The 16,806-nt window shown below is 52.7% G+C and overlaps 8 protein-coding genes across 8 annotated transcripts; 5 read left to right on the forward strand and 3 right to left on the reverse strand.

The window, feature by feature from the left end:
* Nucleotides 1-1,528: 1,528 nt before the first annotated feature.
* J4E78_003369 (uncharacterized protein) lies at nucleotides 1,529-2,461 on the forward strand (the record flags this gene model as incomplete). The annotated part of the gene is made up of 1 exon (XM_049364009.1): nucleotides 1,529-2,461. One exon carries the CDS (start codon nucleotides 1,529-1,531, stop codon nucleotides 2,459-2,461), a length of 933 nt encoding a protein of 310 aa, XP_049224674.1.
* Nucleotides 2,462-3,919: 1,458 nt separating this feature from the next.
* J4E78_003370 (uncharacterized protein) lies at nucleotides 3,920-4,389 on the reverse strand (the record flags this gene model as incomplete). Its single annotated transcript, XM_049364010.1, has 3 exons — nucleotides 3,920-3,952; nucleotides 4,001-4,095; nucleotides 4,191-4,389. The coding sequence occupies 3 exons, from the start codon at nucleotides 4,387-4,389 to the stop codon at nucleotides 3,920-3,922; spliced, it is 327 nt and encodes a 108-aa protein (XP_049224675.1).
* A 520-nt stretch (nucleotides 4,390-4,909) lies between these two features.
* On the forward strand, nucleotides 4,910-5,599 carry J4E78_003371 (uncharacterized protein; the record flags this gene model as incomplete). Its single annotated transcript, XM_049364011.1, has 3 exons — nucleotides 4,910-4,924; nucleotides 4,974-5,172; nucleotides 5,256-5,599. The coding sequence occupies 3 exons, from the start codon at nucleotides 4,910-4,912 to the stop codon at nucleotides 5,597-5,599; spliced, it is 558 nt and encodes a 185-aa protein (XP_049224676.1).
* Nucleotides 5,600-5,909: 310 nt separating this feature from the next.
* Nucleotides 5,910-6,215, reverse strand: J4E78_003372 (uncharacterized protein; the record flags this gene model as incomplete). The annotated part of the gene is made up of 2 exons (XM_049364012.1): nucleotides 5,910-5,921; nucleotides 5,973-6,215. The coding sequence occupies 2 exons, from the start codon at nucleotides 6,213-6,215 to the stop codon at nucleotides 5,910-5,912; spliced, it is 255 nt and encodes an 84-aa protein (XP_049224677.1).
* Nucleotides 6,216-6,431: 216 nt separating this feature from the next.
* Nucleotides 6,432-7,022, forward strand: J4E78_003373 (uncharacterized protein; the record flags this gene model as incomplete). The annotated part of the gene is made up of 1 exon (XM_049364013.1): nucleotides 6,432-7,022. The coding sequence occupies one exon, from the start codon at nucleotides 6,432-6,434 to the stop codon at nucleotides 7,020-7,022; it is 591 nt and encodes a 196-aa protein (XP_049224678.1).
* An 816-nt stretch (nucleotides 7,023-7,838) lies between these two features.
* On the forward strand, nucleotides 7,839-9,390 carry J4E78_003374 (uncharacterized protein; the record flags this gene model as incomplete). The annotated part of the gene is made up of 3 exons (XM_049364014.1): nucleotides 7,839-8,139; nucleotides 8,209-9,211; nucleotides 9,264-9,390. The coding sequence occupies 3 exons, from the start codon at nucleotides 7,839-7,841 to the stop codon at nucleotides 9,388-9,390; spliced, it is 1,431 nt and encodes a 476-aa protein (XP_049224679.1).
* Nucleotides 9,391-10,802: 1,412 nt separating this feature from the next.
* Nucleotides 10,803-14,037, reverse strand: J4E78_003375 (uncharacterized protein; the record flags this gene model as incomplete). The annotated part of the gene is made up of 5 exons (XM_049364015.1): nucleotides 10,803-13,224; nucleotides 13,350-13,459; nucleotides 13,509-13,544; nucleotides 13,898-13,953; nucleotides 14,013-14,037. The coding sequence occupies 5 exons, from the start codon at nucleotides 14,035-14,037 to the stop codon at nucleotides 10,803-10,805; spliced, it is 2,649 nt and encodes an 882-aa protein (XP_049224680.1).
* A 621-nt stretch (nucleotides 14,038-14,658) lies between these two features.
* Nucleotides 14,659-16,436, forward strand: J4E78_003376 (uncharacterized protein; the record flags this gene model as incomplete). Its single annotated transcript, XM_049364016.1, has 2 exons — nucleotides 14,659-15,058; nucleotides 15,109-16,436. The coding sequence occupies 2 exons, from the start codon at nucleotides 14,659-14,661 to the stop codon at nucleotides 16,434-16,436; spliced, it is 1,728 nt and encodes a 575-aa protein (XP_049224681.1).
* Nucleotides 16,437-16,806: the final 370 nt, after the last annotated feature.

Raw genomic sequence — 16,806 nt, forward strand, 5'->3', positions numbered from 1 at the left:
CCTGCCTAGTGGGTCGCGCTGCACTGACTGTACCTCAGGTGGTACCTGCCTTGCGTCCCGCTCTCAGGCCACTACTCTATATTATCAATCCCGCTCATACCATCACCGCCCTCACACCATACGAGTCTCATCACCCAACCAAGAATTACGACTACCAATATGACAACCAGATCCTACTCATTCCTCCGAGGGTTCCGCAGCCTCCCTGGAGAGCTGAAGCTGCTCATCTTACGCTACGCCGTCCACACTCCAACGGCCGTGACATCCTGCACTTGGCTCGATGAATGCAACCTCCATTTTCTCTGTTATCCTCAAGACTGTTTCGAAATCAATCTTCTCCAGTACGGTACGCTTGAGACAAGGCGATTTCTGAAAGAGACAGTGATGCCCCTCCTCTCTGTTCCTGAAATCAAGCACCTTGTTCTGGAAGCTTTCTATGGGGTCAATCGAACGGTGATGCTGTCCAATGACACCCCCTCTTCGAATAGGAATATTTGCTACTGTCCCCCACCTGTTGTAAGGCCGCTTGTTCGCCGTCTCGAGATTAACCTCGATTACAACAGACCTCATCATCTAAAATTATTGAGGGATATATCGGATGGGTCGACATTTCCGAACTTACACTACTTGACGGTCAACCTCGACCCAGAGTGTCTATTCTTCGACACCCAGGAGGACGACGAACCGAGGTCGTATTTCGAGGCGTATTTTCAGCGACTCGGCCCAATCCACTTCCCCACGCTCCATCTGACCATCATGTCAATCACACTCGGACCAAGCGACGTCGATATCGAAGCGGTGGAATCACTTTTTTGTGAGCAGCTTGACCTTAAAGCCAACGGAACCCGGGAAGAACGGTGGCAACGCTTCTATATATATGACGACAAAGACATAGACGAGAGGTCTCAATACGTTACAGAGAGGTCGAAGTTTGTCACCGGTGTTGCCTATGCGGGCGTTTATCAATATCAGCACCGTGTGACGATCAAGACCGTGTCGACTCGGCCGAAGGACTCGCCATATGGGCACCACATGTGGGCAGATTATCCAGTTCGGACGTAGCAACGTGGTGGTGGACATATGATGCGCTCCTTCTTATGAACTTAAAAGATGGAGCGGTAGGCTGTTGGACGTGGGGAAGTTTCGTCTCCCCCCAAAAGATCTAGAGGAGATGCATGTTTGACAAGCGAGTGAGCGAGCTTCTAGGTGTATTAAGTTAGCTACTCAGACGTACGATCACGAAGGTTTTCTCATTAATTCTCCAATGCATCAGCCCTTGAAACTGTGACGCCCTTTCCTGCTGCCGCAATCTAGCTGCAAGCAGGAACGGTTGCTGATATCTACGCGCTGATTCGTCGCCTTCTCCACCCTTAACCACAGATTCGCAGTCGCATTCGACGCTCACCCCAGTCAGAGCGATTCGCATGAATTTCACTCCTACTGCAACTTCTACTACTGGAATTTACACAAACAAAACATCGCGCCCTTAGAGCCTCGCAATACCATAACATCTCAAGTCAATCCAAAAATGCCTTCCAACGCCCAACACAGCAATGCAGCGTCCATCATCCCTACAGATGCGAAGACAAGCTTCCTGCACCAGTCCGATGCCGAGTTTCTAGAAAAGCTTCGATCTTTCGCCAAGTTCAAGGAACGCTCGCATCAAACGCACCACCAAGTACACGTACCAGAACTTACCGCGCGTCTTCAACTCAATACCCCGTTACCTACACCAAGCGAAGATGCTTCTCTCCCCGCACCAGATGCGCCCGTACCAAACCTCTCAAATACATCTCCCATTAGTGTCGTCTACCTCGGCAACTCTATGCTCGAGCGCTTCAAGACCAGCGGCATCACCACTGATATCGGCAAGCTCGGAGACATTGGAGTCGCATGGAACGCTGGTGTAGGCGGCGACAGCAACCAAAACGTCGTATACCGACTCACAGAGGGTCTTTACTCAACGCTCAAGAACGCGAAGAAAGACGTATGCGACATCAAACTCTGGATCGTGGCTTCCGGGACGAACAATCTACAGAAGAAGCGTGCGTTCCGAAAGCAGGATGTGGAGAGCTGGAGAGTGTTGGTCGAGGCTTGTCTGAGGATTGCGCCGGAGAGTACGATTCTGGCTTGTGATATGTTGTATAGACTGGATATACCTGATGCGATTGTGGATCAGAGTAATGAGATGCTAAGGGAGGTTGTTGGAGAGATCAACGAGGCTCTGAGGGTTGGGAAGGAGCACGAGCTGCAGACATACGAGGATCAGACTGAACGGGATCGCGAGGACAAGGTGAAGTGGGTTGATACGAGGCACATGTTCATCAAGAATATGCTTGATGACCATGTGCATCTGAATGAGGAGGGCTATTGGTTGTGGGATTTTGTGTTATGGCCGCATGTGGCCAAGGTCTTGGTCGTCCCGACAGAGGAAGATGATCAGCTTCTTGATTGGACGTGAGTCTCAGCCATGCCTGGGTTTGGTCAATGAGAATGTATCATTAGCATTCTAGATAGTAAAAAGCAGCTAGTAAGAAGTTGAGACGACGTTCCCCGTCCCAACCTTGTAGCCTTTCTGTTCGTCCTACATGTTCACTACCACCCGGCTCCGCTCTTGCAATTCCCAGTGATTGGTAGCATGACTCAAGATTTCTTGCCCATGATCATGTCTTTTAGATGTTGAAAGACTTCGGTATGATCCTGCTCGCAAGGATGATAGTGCCACAAGAACCGGCCGCCATTGTAGGTATCACGGACAGTAAACTCCACTTTCGGTGCCCGGAGACGTATCCTAGATTTTTCTATACAAGCTCTCAAAGTGTCTTCTATGCCATCCTCGAGAAAGCATCCGGGCATGATATCGCGTTCAAGACGCCACTCGATCCCAAGGATATGTAGGTTGACGAAGCGTTCTTGCCATTCAGGGTTTATGTTGGCGCGAGGTGCATTATCTTTGGTACCGTTGATCCAATAGTCTCGGGGAGGTAGATCTATAAGGTACATCCAACTCGTCGAGTGCGAGGCACATATAAGTCCCTTCTCTATACCGACCTTGCAGTTCATCGCCACAATATGCAGATGACGTATCATGGCAGCCGTATGTGGCTTGGGACACCAGAGACCGCTGATGCGGTCCTCAGGGGGAAACGAATAGCCTTTGCCAAGTTCGACGTCCCCTGTTTGCCTGCGGCACCCGATACACAACTCGAAGACATTTTTGTTGTAATATACTTCTTGTGCGATGTTGGCTAGATGACGGTTGCGCGTGGCCAAGAGTGGGAACAGGTCCGACTGTAGACACTGGGCGTGTTTCCTCTTGTCGATTCTTCCATCCAGGGTTAGATTGTGCGAGAGAACTTCGCACTTGAGCTCATCAGGAAGTCGCGCCCAGGCGTGGAATGACCGAGAAACTGGTATGAATGGTTGTTCGGTGTCGGTACCTTGAGCCATCATCCTGGCATAGGTTCCCGACCTCGGTGGTAGGTAGGGCTTGCGGGTGTGATGAAGGTTGATGAGGCAAGGTCTATCAGCAGAGCCGGGAGATAGTTGCATGCTTTTGCAAGAGGCCCGAAAGCAACGATGGGAGAGAGAGGAATAGGTAGGAATCCGCGCCATCTTGCGAGGTCGTCCACCCTGCGGCACGGGCCAGCCAGTGCAGGATGCGCCTGTGACTCAAACTGGGGCATAGTTTTGGTTCGCGCGGGTCGATGATGGAGATGCATCGACGTTGTCGTGAGATGATCACCACGAGTATGAACCGATTCGGGGTCGGGAATCTGAATCATCCTGAGCCTTTCACAGCGACTGGCACCTGCAAGTCAAAAGAGAACATGAACTTCATTCACCAAATGCACCCGGGGTATACTAAGACAAGAACTCCGCTTCCAAACTCCTTGGATAGTTGAACAGGACTCGCAGATCATTCTCGCCACTCTTTCGCGCATTGGGTGCACTGGAACAGGTCAGTGGGGTTTTTGAGGAAGTCGGGTATGTGACGTACCTTGTAGAAAGCAGTCATGGGCTCGTCGGCACTTCGAATCTGCAGCTGGTACCAGTATGCTTCGTGGTTCCGGCACTTCTCGTTCGGGCATTGTACTGTGTACTTGTCAGCGATGCCAACAGGTGTAGCAGGTGCGCCCAAGATGGCGCAATCTTGGGGCCCTGGTTGCAGCTGAAATATCGGAGCGCACCTTCCGTCTTGTCCACGTTATCCCAGGCGCCCTTTCCACCCAGGATGTCTTCGACCTCCTTCTTCTTCAAGTATTTTCGCTCGTAGTAGCGTTTGTTGATGACGAAGTGGTAGGGGCAGGTAAGGCATTCGAAACGGTTTTGGCCGACAGCGTCTTCGGTGGTGGGATCGCCGGGAGGTACTTTGGAGACGCGCAGCATATTGCTGCATGTTGGGCAGACTGTGGCAGTCAGCTGTGGCTGAAGTGTGACGTGGAGCTGTAGAGATGGCCATGTAGCAGGCACATGCGGAACATGCGGATATGTGAGTATGGGACTTACAAAGCAACATGGTGGGCGGCAGTAAGCAAAAGAGAAGTTGGACGCGTGAAGGCGAGCGCGAAGAAGATCAAAACCTTGGAAGTTATGACGGACCCTGGCCCGCTAGGGCTGGGAACGGCAAAGTGCGGGGCGACAGTGTAGCAGCGAAAAGCCACCGGCGACGCGCACTTGGGAGCGGACTGTCTCAGATTGGGGCTTATGCACGCTGGCCTGTCGACGTCGCCTGCATCCTTATCGCCGTATTAGAGAGATACTTCACTTCTTCACACCGCCCTGCCCTGTTCGCTTTCCGTTAGCACCTCCGAGTACCCCGCCAAACCACAGCTCGAAACATTCACGCGTACCTGACTGGACCGCCGTCCCTGCCCAGTCACCCGACGCATCCTCAACACCACATACCATGGCGGACGAAGAGGTGCATACACATGCATATCCAGCGCCTGCCACTGCTGACCAATATGTAGGGTGCTTCCCCCCGTGAACTCGTCCTCGAAGCGTGCCGACGCAACAACACCGAGCTGCTTGAGGAAACTCTGAAAGACCTTGCTGCTGCTGCCTCGAAATCAGGGAAGAAGCCAGAGGATCATGTCGCCGAAACATTGAACAACACACGCGACGGCGTGGGTAACGGCTGCCTTCATGTCGCGGCAACATACGGAAGCTGTAAGTATCTATCCCAGCGGCGCAGCACTAGGACGTCTTTGTCGCTCGCCACGCGAGGCATGATTTGACTAAATCTGTCACAGTCGAAGTCATCGACATGCTTCTCGACCAAGACGGTCTTGAGATCGACGAGATCGACCGCATGGAGCAAGATACTCCCCTTCACAAAGCCGTACGCTACGTCAACTCGCTCGAAAAGTCCGTCTGGCCCCACGGACACTCCATCGTGGCCATGCTTCTAGACGCAGGATGCGATCCGAGAATAAGGAACAAGGCGAAGCTCAAGCCCATTGAGTTGGTGGACCCGAGGAACACTGAGCTGAAGAGCATGCTGCAAAAGGGTGAAGTCTCCATGCTGATGGGCGGTGACGTGGTGGAAGACGACGACGATGATGGCCCAACAGGAAGCGCTAGCGATAGCGATTGAGAAGTCACTCATGGGAAAGCACGAGTTGGAGAAAGACTTTGGGCCCCGGCTATGGTGGCAATTGGGGTTTCTTGAGAGAGGCCGAGGTGTGTACACCTCACTACCGGCACTCAGCGTGCGCTACGCTACTGAACGACTTCATAGTATCGGCTTTGATAGCCATAGACAAGCAGCATGTACCCATCTGTTCCTCTTCATCCACGAGCCGGCCTCGCGCGCATTCGTGCTGGGGATGGAAAGCGGCTTTCGCTTTGGATCTTCGTTCTCCGCATGTCTCCATAATCAAGTCTGTCGTTCTAGAGTGTCCCGATCAATCTTGTTGCTACTTCCTGTTAGCTCATTACTTCTAAAACTCAACATTTCCATTACTCACCTCAGGCGGAGGCCCGACAGGCCTGACCATGCGCTCTAGTAACTGTAGTCGGGTCTTTTCGCGCGGCTGTCCCAGTCCGATGCTCATGTACTGTAGAAGAGGCGGGTGGCCGACGTAGCTCGAGAGCGAGTCGCGCGCGATGTTGGATGTCCATTCGTGCTTGGTAGTGTCTGCGCTTCCGATACCGATGTAGCGGGCCTGGAGAGCCTCGAGTTGTTGCTGCGCGCGCAGTTTGTCGGCCATGATGTACGGAGTTCGGTCGGTCGTTTGGAGATGTGCGACTGGGTTGGTGTTGGGCTTGGTAGGCAAAAGTTGGGCGAGTCGCGACCGCGGAGGTGCTGCGGAACTTGGGCTTAGTCATGCGGCATCAGCCCCATCATCGCGACAGCCTCGAGACGGATCCCCTCAATTCAACAAAGTTCGGATCGCAACACCTTGCTTCTCTCCATCACGCGTCGCATGGCTAATTACAACCGCGAAGACGACAACATGAGCAACCACGACACGATAATGGGCAACGCGCCCCTCACACCACGCGACGAGCCCGAACTCACATCCCCCATGGTCGACTTCTCGCCATCCACAGTACAATACGACGAGGCATTTGAGAACAGTCTTATGGAAATCATACTCAACCCACCACCCCAGCCCTCGCCGCGAAAGCCGTCAGACGAGATTCCCACAATCTCCGCGTCGCAACTGCCCATCTCGCTCTCCTCCCACCTACGTACACATCCTTCCGCCGTGCCTGGGCTTTACATGACGCACCAAAACGGATATCATACAGGTGGTCCAGGGCCATCACCTCACACTATCGAAGAATTCGCGGACCGCTTCATTAGAGAGCATGGCATCGAGGATGCGGGGCAGCTGGAGAGGGTGGTGGAAGATGTTGTGAGGCACAAGCTGGAGGAGGCTAAGCAGAGGATGGAGAAGAGGAAAGAGCTTGTAGAGAAGAACAGAGGGATTGAGAGGGAGTTGGAAGATCTCAGGCTGCAGAGGAGTGCCGAGTTGAGGGTCATGGAGAGGGTCAAGGGGAAGAGGAGATGAGAACTGAGAGTCACTGTGCCTGTGGATGTTGGAGTCGATGTGCTAGGTTGCGATGGAGTTGTTATGATACCCGACATTGGAATGTCAAAGTTTTTGGGGGCGCTGCGTTGAGTCCCAGGTGAGCGAGCTATTGTGCACAATAGGGCAGGACCTCGATATTGGATATCGCTATGCGCACACGTCAGATGTTACTATGGCTGCTGTTCCCATCCAAGATAAGAGCACATGCCATGATTGCCATTAAAGACGTACGAGCATTGCGCGTACAATCTCGTAGATAGACGAGTAGACCCACGATATCCCAGCTCTCAGTGGTGACAACTCAAGCATAAATTAAATGATGCGCAGAGCACGCGCATCGCCCTAACCCGGTGCCCAGGCGACCAGCGACTGCACCCTGAACCGGGGGACGAAGCTACCCGACCGATCAGACTGCGTCAGTCCGCGGCATAGCAGAAGCTATGGCCAATAGCGTCATACCTCAACGATCATCACTGCAGCTTCCATGGACACACAGGACCCTTGATCGTCTCTGCCGCGTGGTTTCGCGGGTCATCTGCTTCGCCATCGCGATCTGCCCCTGGGGCTACCGCTACAGTCAGGACTATGTTCTTGCTTCCAGCATGCGGGGGTGGATACCAGCCAACCTTGATTTTTGATCGCACCTTCTCAACTCTACTTTCGCGCTACATGTGACAGGACCGTCGCTCCACTACAACCACCACCAACACATGTGCACGAACTTTTATTGGGTGCCTAATCTACAGACAACTGAGCAGAGCTGTACTGCGACACACCTCCAGCCAAAACGCCAACATGGCAGACAAACTCGGGAGTCTGGCTTGGAGCGGTTTCAAACTTGGATTTGGACTGTTCAGCCTTGCCGGAGTATGGACCATGGCAGTCATCAAGAACGGGGCGCTCTGGGCGAAAGATAGCGACGAGGAGAAGCGCGCGTTGGCTGCTGCGCAAGAGAGTTTCTGGAGTCTTGACCGAGAGCCTCTACCAGGTTTCAAGCATGCCTTCTACAAAACCACCAACGGTACCCGCCTGCACTATGTCGTTAACCAGGACACTGGATCATCACCGCCGAAGAACGTTACCATCTTTCTACATGGTATGTGTTCTCTTAGCAAAGTCATGCAGGTACCAAACTTTAATGGACTACGCAACTAACAAAGACCAGGATTCCCCGATTCTTACCTCATCTGGCGCCACCTCCTCCAATCCGCTTCCCTACAAAAGGACTCCATCCTGATAGCCGTCGATCTCCCTGGCTATGGCGGCTCCGACAGTCTGTCCGCATACGGCCCGAACGAAATGCTCGAGGTGTTGAGCGAGTTCATTGTCGGCATACGAGAGCAGTTCCTGTCGGAAGGCAAGAAGGTAGTGGTAGTGTCGCACGACTGGGGTGCGGTCATTGCTGGCCGGCTGGCTTCCGAGGCACATGTCCTGGCTGACCACTGGATCATCACAGGCGGCGCCGTCACAGCTCTACTACACTCGAACGCGACGAACAGGATCTTGTTGGCGAAGCAAATGCTGAGGACATGGATACACTCTCCGTTCAACTTCCGTCTGCTGAAGAATGGGTTACACGCACTCGGCCCTGTGGCTGGACAGTTCCGAAGCTCTTTCTACATCTTCGTATTCCATCTACCCTGGCCTCTCCACAACGTCTTCGCGACTTTTGGCAACTACTTCTTCCTGCGTGTTCTCCACCAGTTCGGCAAAGGCACACCGAAGAAGGGCAAGGCTGCTACTGTGTTGGAACCTACGGAAGCTGCTGAAGCAATGGCAATCTCTACTGGACCCGGAAGTGCCCAGCTAAACAAGGCGAACGACAAGGGTGAACGATACGGCGATTCTGTCAAGAGCAGAGTAGGCGACCGCGGCATGTCCGAGAAGATCCACATCTATCGCGACAGCCTGGCTTTCGGCAAGTGGGAAAAGTCGCTCGAGGTTACTGCCGCGCTGTACAACATTTCCTCTGAAGCTGCTTCTTCGCAGACCTTGTCTGCATCAGGCACCCTGTCCAGTATGGCACCACAGGGCGCGCTGAAGGCCCCTTCGACACTCATGATGGGGCAGTTTGATCCTGCATTCAATCAACGGCTCTCATTTGATAACGCTCGCGACTATCTGGTCAAGGGAAGTCAGGTCGTGGTTATCAAAGGAGCAGGCCATTGGTGAGCTAACCCGAACACCAATATTGAGGGTGCATCTGCTAACATTATATAGGCTACCTCTTGAGCACACAGGTAGACGTGCGGTAGAGAAGACCCTGCAGTGGGCCTTGCAAGGTGCAGGAAGCGAGACGATACCCTTTGAAGCGATGAGCGATGTGCGCATTCTGGAGGCGTTGTAAGAGACAGCACGAGTGAGATGTACGATTAGGTACCAAAAGAATTTCACAGTGCTCTTCAAGATTCCTCACAGTGCCCTCCAAAATTTCAGTGACTCTAATCCAGCGTTGCTCTTTCCCAACCTGGAGCGCACAGTCCTGAGTTGGCTAGGCTTGGCAGCTACAGTAGATAACACCACTCACCTCTTCGCCACTTCTTCACACCCTTTGCCTTGATTCTAAACGATCCAGAATTCCGGTGAGGAGACCACATCATACAGATCTACGAGGCTCACAATTACAGCAGTGAACGCGAAGTCTGGAGTGCAGACAGTCTGCGCGTTAAGACAGCCTCAAGGTGGGTGCTCGTCTACATCGTCCGCGCGATAGCTCATTGATCATTCTGTTCTACTCAAAAGCTAACACGGCTCACAGATCTCTCTTCGTCGCAACTAAAGCAACATGGACGATCCCAACACCAAACCGCCTGCTACCTTCCATGGCTGGTCGCGGCTTCCAGATGAGTTGAAGGTGGAGATTTTGGCTCATAACCTTGATCAAACCAACGGGATTGATTCGATTGCACACTCTCGTGTTTTAGCAGAACAGCTTACGTCCATCATCGGCACTCGGAACCGCGAATTCACCGCGCTCGCCTTGGAGACGTACTATAAGCGAAATGTGTTCAAGGTAACTATCCAAATGGGCCTTCCAGATTATCGCGCATACATTCAACATCCTCCGACAGCTTGTGGACACCTCATTAGGACGATGGAAGTATTGACGTATACCTACTACTCGTATACGATGTTTACAAGTGCGTTGCTTGCTGAACGTTCGGCAATGCGTTACATTCTTAGCCCAGAGTCGCCGCTCGGAAGAGATGGCGCACTTAGTACATTCGATCTGTTACCGCATGATGGCAACGCTACCTCAACTCTCTGGCAAGCGAGCTTCGTGCATCTACAATCACTGGCACTCAGATTCGAATATCCTATGCATAAGGAAATTACAATCTACAAACGCCCTGGCGGTTGCGCTCACTGCGGGGTCACTACTGGTAAAGTCGAACAGGGCCTCACTGCGGTACAAAAGATGCACATCGCGTTACAGGCCGCGAAGACCACCGTTGTTTTCAACTCGCCCTGTCACTGTTTCACTCCTCTAGCCCACGTGCTTGCACGAATGGCTACCAAGTTAGAAAAGTGAGAAGGGAACTGCTGAAAACAACGCGATGAACAAATCGGGGCATTCAGACACTGCCAAAAGTGTTTGAACAGTTAAATGGGGCCCTCATCACTGTGAGGGGTCATCGCATTTCGCCCTGTACCACAAGCCTGGAATCGGAATACATAGGGTCACAAACGGCTGGATGCACATCGTAGTATGCACAAAGAATCGAAAATAATACAAAACTCCAAACCATATCCACCCTTTCAAAGGCCATCTGTTCCCTGTCTACTAACCCCAAACATGGGTACAGCGCTATCACTAATGCCCTGCACCCGCTCGCTCACCCCGCTTGCCTCCATAGCCCGTGGACTGCCCATTGCAGGTGTGTTACTAGGCCAGGCCCACAGCGCGTCAAAGTCAATCTGCTCATCCTGTCCGCTATCCTCGGAATGCAGACTGGGCACACGCGTTGCTTCTAAAGCAGATAGATCGAGCATGGCTGATAGTGAGGGCGCTCTCGAGGCCGATGTATACGATGGCGTGGCCATGTCTACCGGCGGGGGCTCTTGGATAGGAGACAGATGGACACTAAAGTCTTCTCCTGTGGGAGCTGGGCTGTGCTGAACGTTGCCGTGGTGTTGGTTTTGACCAAGAGCATGGTGTTGCTCAGAGGCTTGATACGTCAGTACCGGTTCGTTGATCGGCGCTGTCTGCATGCCGGGATATATGTGTACGGGCACTTGGTGAAGCCGTGGTGTTGCATCCATCGGGTTTGATGCGCGCGCTGAATCGGGTGCCTGGGGCGCAGAGTTACGTTGTTGCTGCGGCATCTGCCTGCCATAGAGTTGTGATGCGATGCTGGGTAGTGTCGCATTACTTGTTGAATCCTGTCGCCGGCGTAGTCGTTGCTGTGCGACGACGTCTCGGAAAGAACTCAGTATGTATACTAGACGGCTTGCTTGTTGATCGCTCTCTGCGCAGTAGTTCATGACGTTAATAGCATTGACAACGCAGTTGTCCGTTAGCTCGATCTGGTATAGGCCGGCGAAGTCGCTTGCAAGAATGACGAGGGTGGCTGCGAAGAGGAAGTAGATAACGGCTGGGTTGCGTCGGGACAGATAACCAGCCTCGTAAGCGTTCTGTATAAGCAGGATGGTATGCACAGAGGCGATGACACAGGCCTCGCTGAATCGCTCCATGCGGTGGAAAGGTCGTGGCCCTCTCGACCCAGGTTGTTCGACATGCCGTTGAGTCTCTTTGTTGAGTATATACAGTAAGAAAGGTCGAGTAAGGAGGATGACGGAATGGCAGTAGAATAAGTTGACGTGCAAGATGGCCACGCCTTGACTGGGCGAGGCAGTTGCTGCTTGTCGCCATTGCAAGATGGGCGTCAGCAGCCGGGGCCATGTCTTGCATATGTCCGATATCTCTTGGGCGAGACGAGTGCTGATCTTGCGTTGCTGGTACACCCTCCGCAAGATGACGCCGATGACTCTGCAGCTTCGAACGGTGGCTTCCAGAGCAGGTGGGCCAGTCTCGTTGAAATCGTACACAGTCTTTGCGCTGAAGCTCCATGACTGGTTGCGAACACTGCTGTCGGGCGGGCGGAGTGTATCTCCCGAGCAGTCGTCTTCCGATATGGCGGTCGGACGGCCAAGAGAACAAGACAGTAAACGATCCATCACGAATATCGACCGCCAAAGGTCCTTTCGCTGTGTTTGTTCCTCTGGGCTGAAGATGACCATAGTCTCTTCTCTATGGAGGCCGAGAGCAAGTGCAGACCGTACCGCCATCCCAAGTAAGGCAAAAGCAGTGTTGCGCTTGCTTTTTGCCAACATGTAATATGACATGAGAAGCAGCGCTTGGACAGACCAGAAATCCTGATCCTCCAAACCTGTCATCGGATCGTTCATGTTCCTAGCATTTAGATAGAAAGCCTCGGCTCTGTCGAGGTGTTCACTGCGAAGCTTGTCGATTATCAGCGCCTCAGGGCTTCCTGAAAGCGGTGTCGCCATGGTGAGGCCGATGGCGAAAACGAGGTTGAGTAAGCATGACCAAGATGTATCGACAGATAGCGGATCGGAGTAGCAACGCTCTAGTTTCTCAAGAAAGGAGTCACGTCGGAAGACCTGTAATAAGCCGTGAGTATTGACGAAAAAGGCATCCACCAGCGCGCGTGCCGTTCGCTCGTCTGGGAGTAGACTCGACTGTCGATATCCCAATGGAAGTGAGTATTGGCCTTCGACTATCTTGTGACGACGAGGGTCAGTCGTAAACGGTGACGGGCCGGCTACCGTTTCGACCATCATCCGAAGGAGCTGAAGAAATGATAGCGTAGCTGCATCGCCAATGTATATCACTCGACCCGTTGGATCTTGTAACATGCGGCTCTGGCTTGGAAACTCCGCCACTTCATCTGTGCCATCATTTGGAGTGGAAGCGTGTGTCGGAGTAAGCCGGTCACGGGTGTTATCATGATTGACAGCCAGACGATCGATTGAGCTGTTTGCATGCTCTATACTGGGTCCTGGGCCGGGAGACTTGAACGGTACTTCTTGGTTGACACTGAGTGTGCGTGTCAACAAATTTGGTTGGTTGACAGACGACGTGCGGTTATGTAACGAAAGTGGCGTTGTTTGTGCGTGCTCGACAGCCGGAGTATTTACAGTCCGGTTGTCAGTTGGACTATAAAGTGAGCAGTCAGTGGATTGTGCTTCGGAAAGCGTCCAGGCATATAGCGATGGATAACGCTTTTGGAGGAGTGCAGAGTCCCATATATTTGGCAGAGTGATGAAATGCGAGATACGTACATCGAACTGTCGCTGTCATTGCCGCTCTCAATTGTACGTCTCTTTGCGGGTGGTCGGTCCTCGCCTGGAGAATTCGGATCTCGATCCGCGTATATGCAGGTAAACTTGCGCTATCTAAAGTCAATACATTGCAGTATGCAGTTGGGATGGGGGCCTAACCTTATCACATGTGCTGCAGGGGCACAAGCCGTTGCACTGTGATCTGTCAGTCTCGTATGTCAACTAGAGGGCATAGTTGCACGTGTCCGCGAGTCATCTTGCGAAGGAGCCGATGCAGATACTGTCCATGATTACAAAGCGTTCGGGTGAAGCATCGCCCAGCCGGACAGTTTCCTGTTGTACAACGTGATGGAGCCGCACAGCTAGCCGATGGCCTCCCGCAATGCCTCCACACGGCGATCGGTGAGCATAGCAACCTCAAGATGCTAGCGTAATGGCATGCAAGAACTAAGTTGCAGGTCGTGAACGCCGACAGGGGTCTGTGCCAAGTGCATCTGTAGCCGAACGCGAAAAACGTCGTGATGCAACAGTTGAGAAATTGAACCGACCTTCTGTTTTCTCCTCTTGCAACTTTCGCACGCCTGAGCGGTGCGCTGTCGTTGGTCTGCGACGCGTCAAATTAGCCGTGACCTCGGGAAGTCGCCAGTACGAGCGTAGACGAACCTGGTGGGACCTTGGGTCGCGTCATCACGGTATCGACTCCGCGGGTAGTCGCAGTCGTTATCACGTGCGAATCCGGATGGTCAATGCCTGGGAGTACATTGCCGACGCGACGGATGGATGAGCTGGTCGGAAGATGCACTCGTGGTAATGATGGAAGCGAGTCACGGAAGTCCCATAACGCTACGCGAAAATGACGCGGAAAAGGGCCCCGCAGCCTTCGCCGTCTGTATTGATGAGATGGAGACGATCACAGTAAGATCCTGATGGCCTTGCTGATGGAATTGGGTGACGAGTCCCTCGTGGTTGTCGCGAAGCTGCGAAGCTTGGGCTTCCCACTGTTCCGAAAATCGAGTAGCGCTGGACGTCTGCCGATCGTCATGAAATCGGCCTACAGACCCCAGCCCAGCCCGCCTTTAGACTCAACCCGTTGGTATGCATGCAGGACGCTCTTAGCCGATGCTGATAGCAAAGGTCATGACCGCATACGGTCAACAAGCTCGATATGCCGCTAATCAGCTTTTCAACGGCGAAGCCGTTACCACGCAACCTTACCTCGGGCCGTCTTTGGAAGGGCTACGAGTATTTACCCTGAGATTCCCTTTGCTACAATCTTGTACCGTTCTGTTTTGTCTTTACATTCTTCGAAATGGCGCCATATCTAGGATCTGACAATAGTCACCATCAAATTGCCACGCACGCCAACACATTGCTGGCGGGAACCACGGCAGCATTAGAACAATTACTCACCAAGGCGAAAGACAATCTGCCCAAAGAGTCGCTGCCACACATCGCCAATGTTAAATTTTCGACCGCAAACACCGGAAGCCCATACTTTCCCAGCCCACTGAAGCAAACAGAGGCCATCTCTGCGCTCAAGGCGGTTGAAGCAGGAGTTGTATCTGCCATTGCCGATCTACAAGATGCTCAAACGCCACGCGGTATCGCTGTCGAACTCGAAAGAGCCACAGCTTTTCTATTCTCCACCTATTTAGCCACGGTGGGCGGGTTCGATAAATCGGACGCAAGGGCTAAGAAGCTACTTAAAGGTTGAACTCACTGCCTCAGCTTGGCCGACGATTAATACTGACCAGGACAGACACCGACTTGCTTCAAGCACAATCTATCCTGTACCGCAGACTATCCGCAAACCTCTACCAGACCAAGAACCCAGGAGAATACTTTCACCTTCATGGATCTCTTGAGGCAACCAAAGCGTTGAACATGATCGGTCTCGAAGGATCACGGCCTGATCTGACAGACTACCATGAATGCATCAAGGTCATCGAGGATCATGTCAGTCGATACACTGTCGATCAGCTCGAAGAGATGAATAAAGAGATTGGACAAGCTGGTGTGACATGCCTGAAGTGGGAAGATTTCCAAAAGACCCCACACGGACGTATACTTCTTCAGCAACCGCCTTGGAAGGTGGAAACTCTCGAAAGCGAAACTCCCGCGGCGCCTTTTCCGTTCAAGTCATCAAACACGCCCAAACCACAGATTCTTGCCGGTATCCGCGTTCTTGAACTGTGCCGGATCATTGCCGGGCCCGCTATGGGTCGGGGGCTCGCCGAATACGGTGCTGAGGTCATCAAAGTCACATCGCCGAACCTCTCCGACGTACCTTTCTTCCAAGTGGATGCAAACATCGGCAAGCATACCACCGACCTGAACTTGAAGGACCCAAGAGACCGTCAGACCTTCGAGGAGCTTTTACAATCGGCAGATGCAATTTTGGATGGCTATCGACCCGGAAGTCTAAATCGTCTGGGATACGGGCCCGAGCAGCTTCTTCGTCTTGCCAGAAAGCGCGGCAAAGGCTTTGTCTACGTTGCCGAGAATTGTTTTGGTCACACTGGGCCATGGTCTTCACGTCCAGGCTGGCAGCAAATTGCAGACTGCGTGACGGGTGTGGCATGGGCGCAGGGTCAAGCAATGGGATTGAGTGAGCCTGTTGTACCACCTTTCCCTATGAGTGATTATGGAACAGGATGCATGGGCACCATCGCTGCACTAGTTGGACTCCACAGACGAGCAAAGGTTGGTGGAAGTTACCTAGGTACCACGTCGTTGGTTCAGTACGATATCTACCTACTACAACTTGGACTCTACGACGACCGGATGATGGCGGAGCTACGGAAAGAACATGACCAGGAGTTCTTTCAGTTGCGACACCACGATTCGGTCGATGAAGTTGGAAAGAGAGCATTGAAGACAATGAGACGAACGCACCCAGAGCTCTTCGAAGACCGACACATGCAGGAGTGTTACAGCAAGGGATTCAACGCCAATGTCAGGACAATCCGACCCGTGGTCAGCGTTGAAGGTTACTGGAACGGCTTCCTACGCAGCTCTCGTCCCAACGGTTTCGATAAGCCTACTTGGGAAGATTGGGAGATTGATGAAGCCTTATTACAGACTTGAAGAGGCCCAGCCATTGTTGCGTCATAGATCTTTCTCATCTTACCTTGTCGTCTTGAATACCCAAATTAGCGTTGTTGCACCTGTACATCACGTCCTCCTTTCATTTCCTATCTCGTTATCATCAATCGTTTTTTTCAGCATCTCCTTGCTGATATTCCTTCACGATCCCGAACGCCCAAAATCGCGCCTCGGCATGATGTGTATTGTGCCCCACATCGCCCCACAGTGTCGTCGGAGTTTCCCAGGCGGACTGGTGCAGCTTCCGACATACCACTGCACGATGTAAGCACACGTGCAATACGTCTGGTACATCATCACGGTACCACCGGTTGAATATGATGTCGCTACGTGTACCGTCATGTCGCCTCGT

The sequence above is a fragment of the Alternaria triticimaculans genome (assembly GCF_023758025.1).
Source record: "Alternaria triticimaculans strain BMP 0046 chromosome Unknown scaffold_3, whole genome shotgun sequence".
Taxonomy (NCBI): Eukaryota; Fungi; Ascomycota; class Dothideomycetes; order Pleosporales; family Pleosporaceae; genus Alternaria; species Alternaria triticimaculans.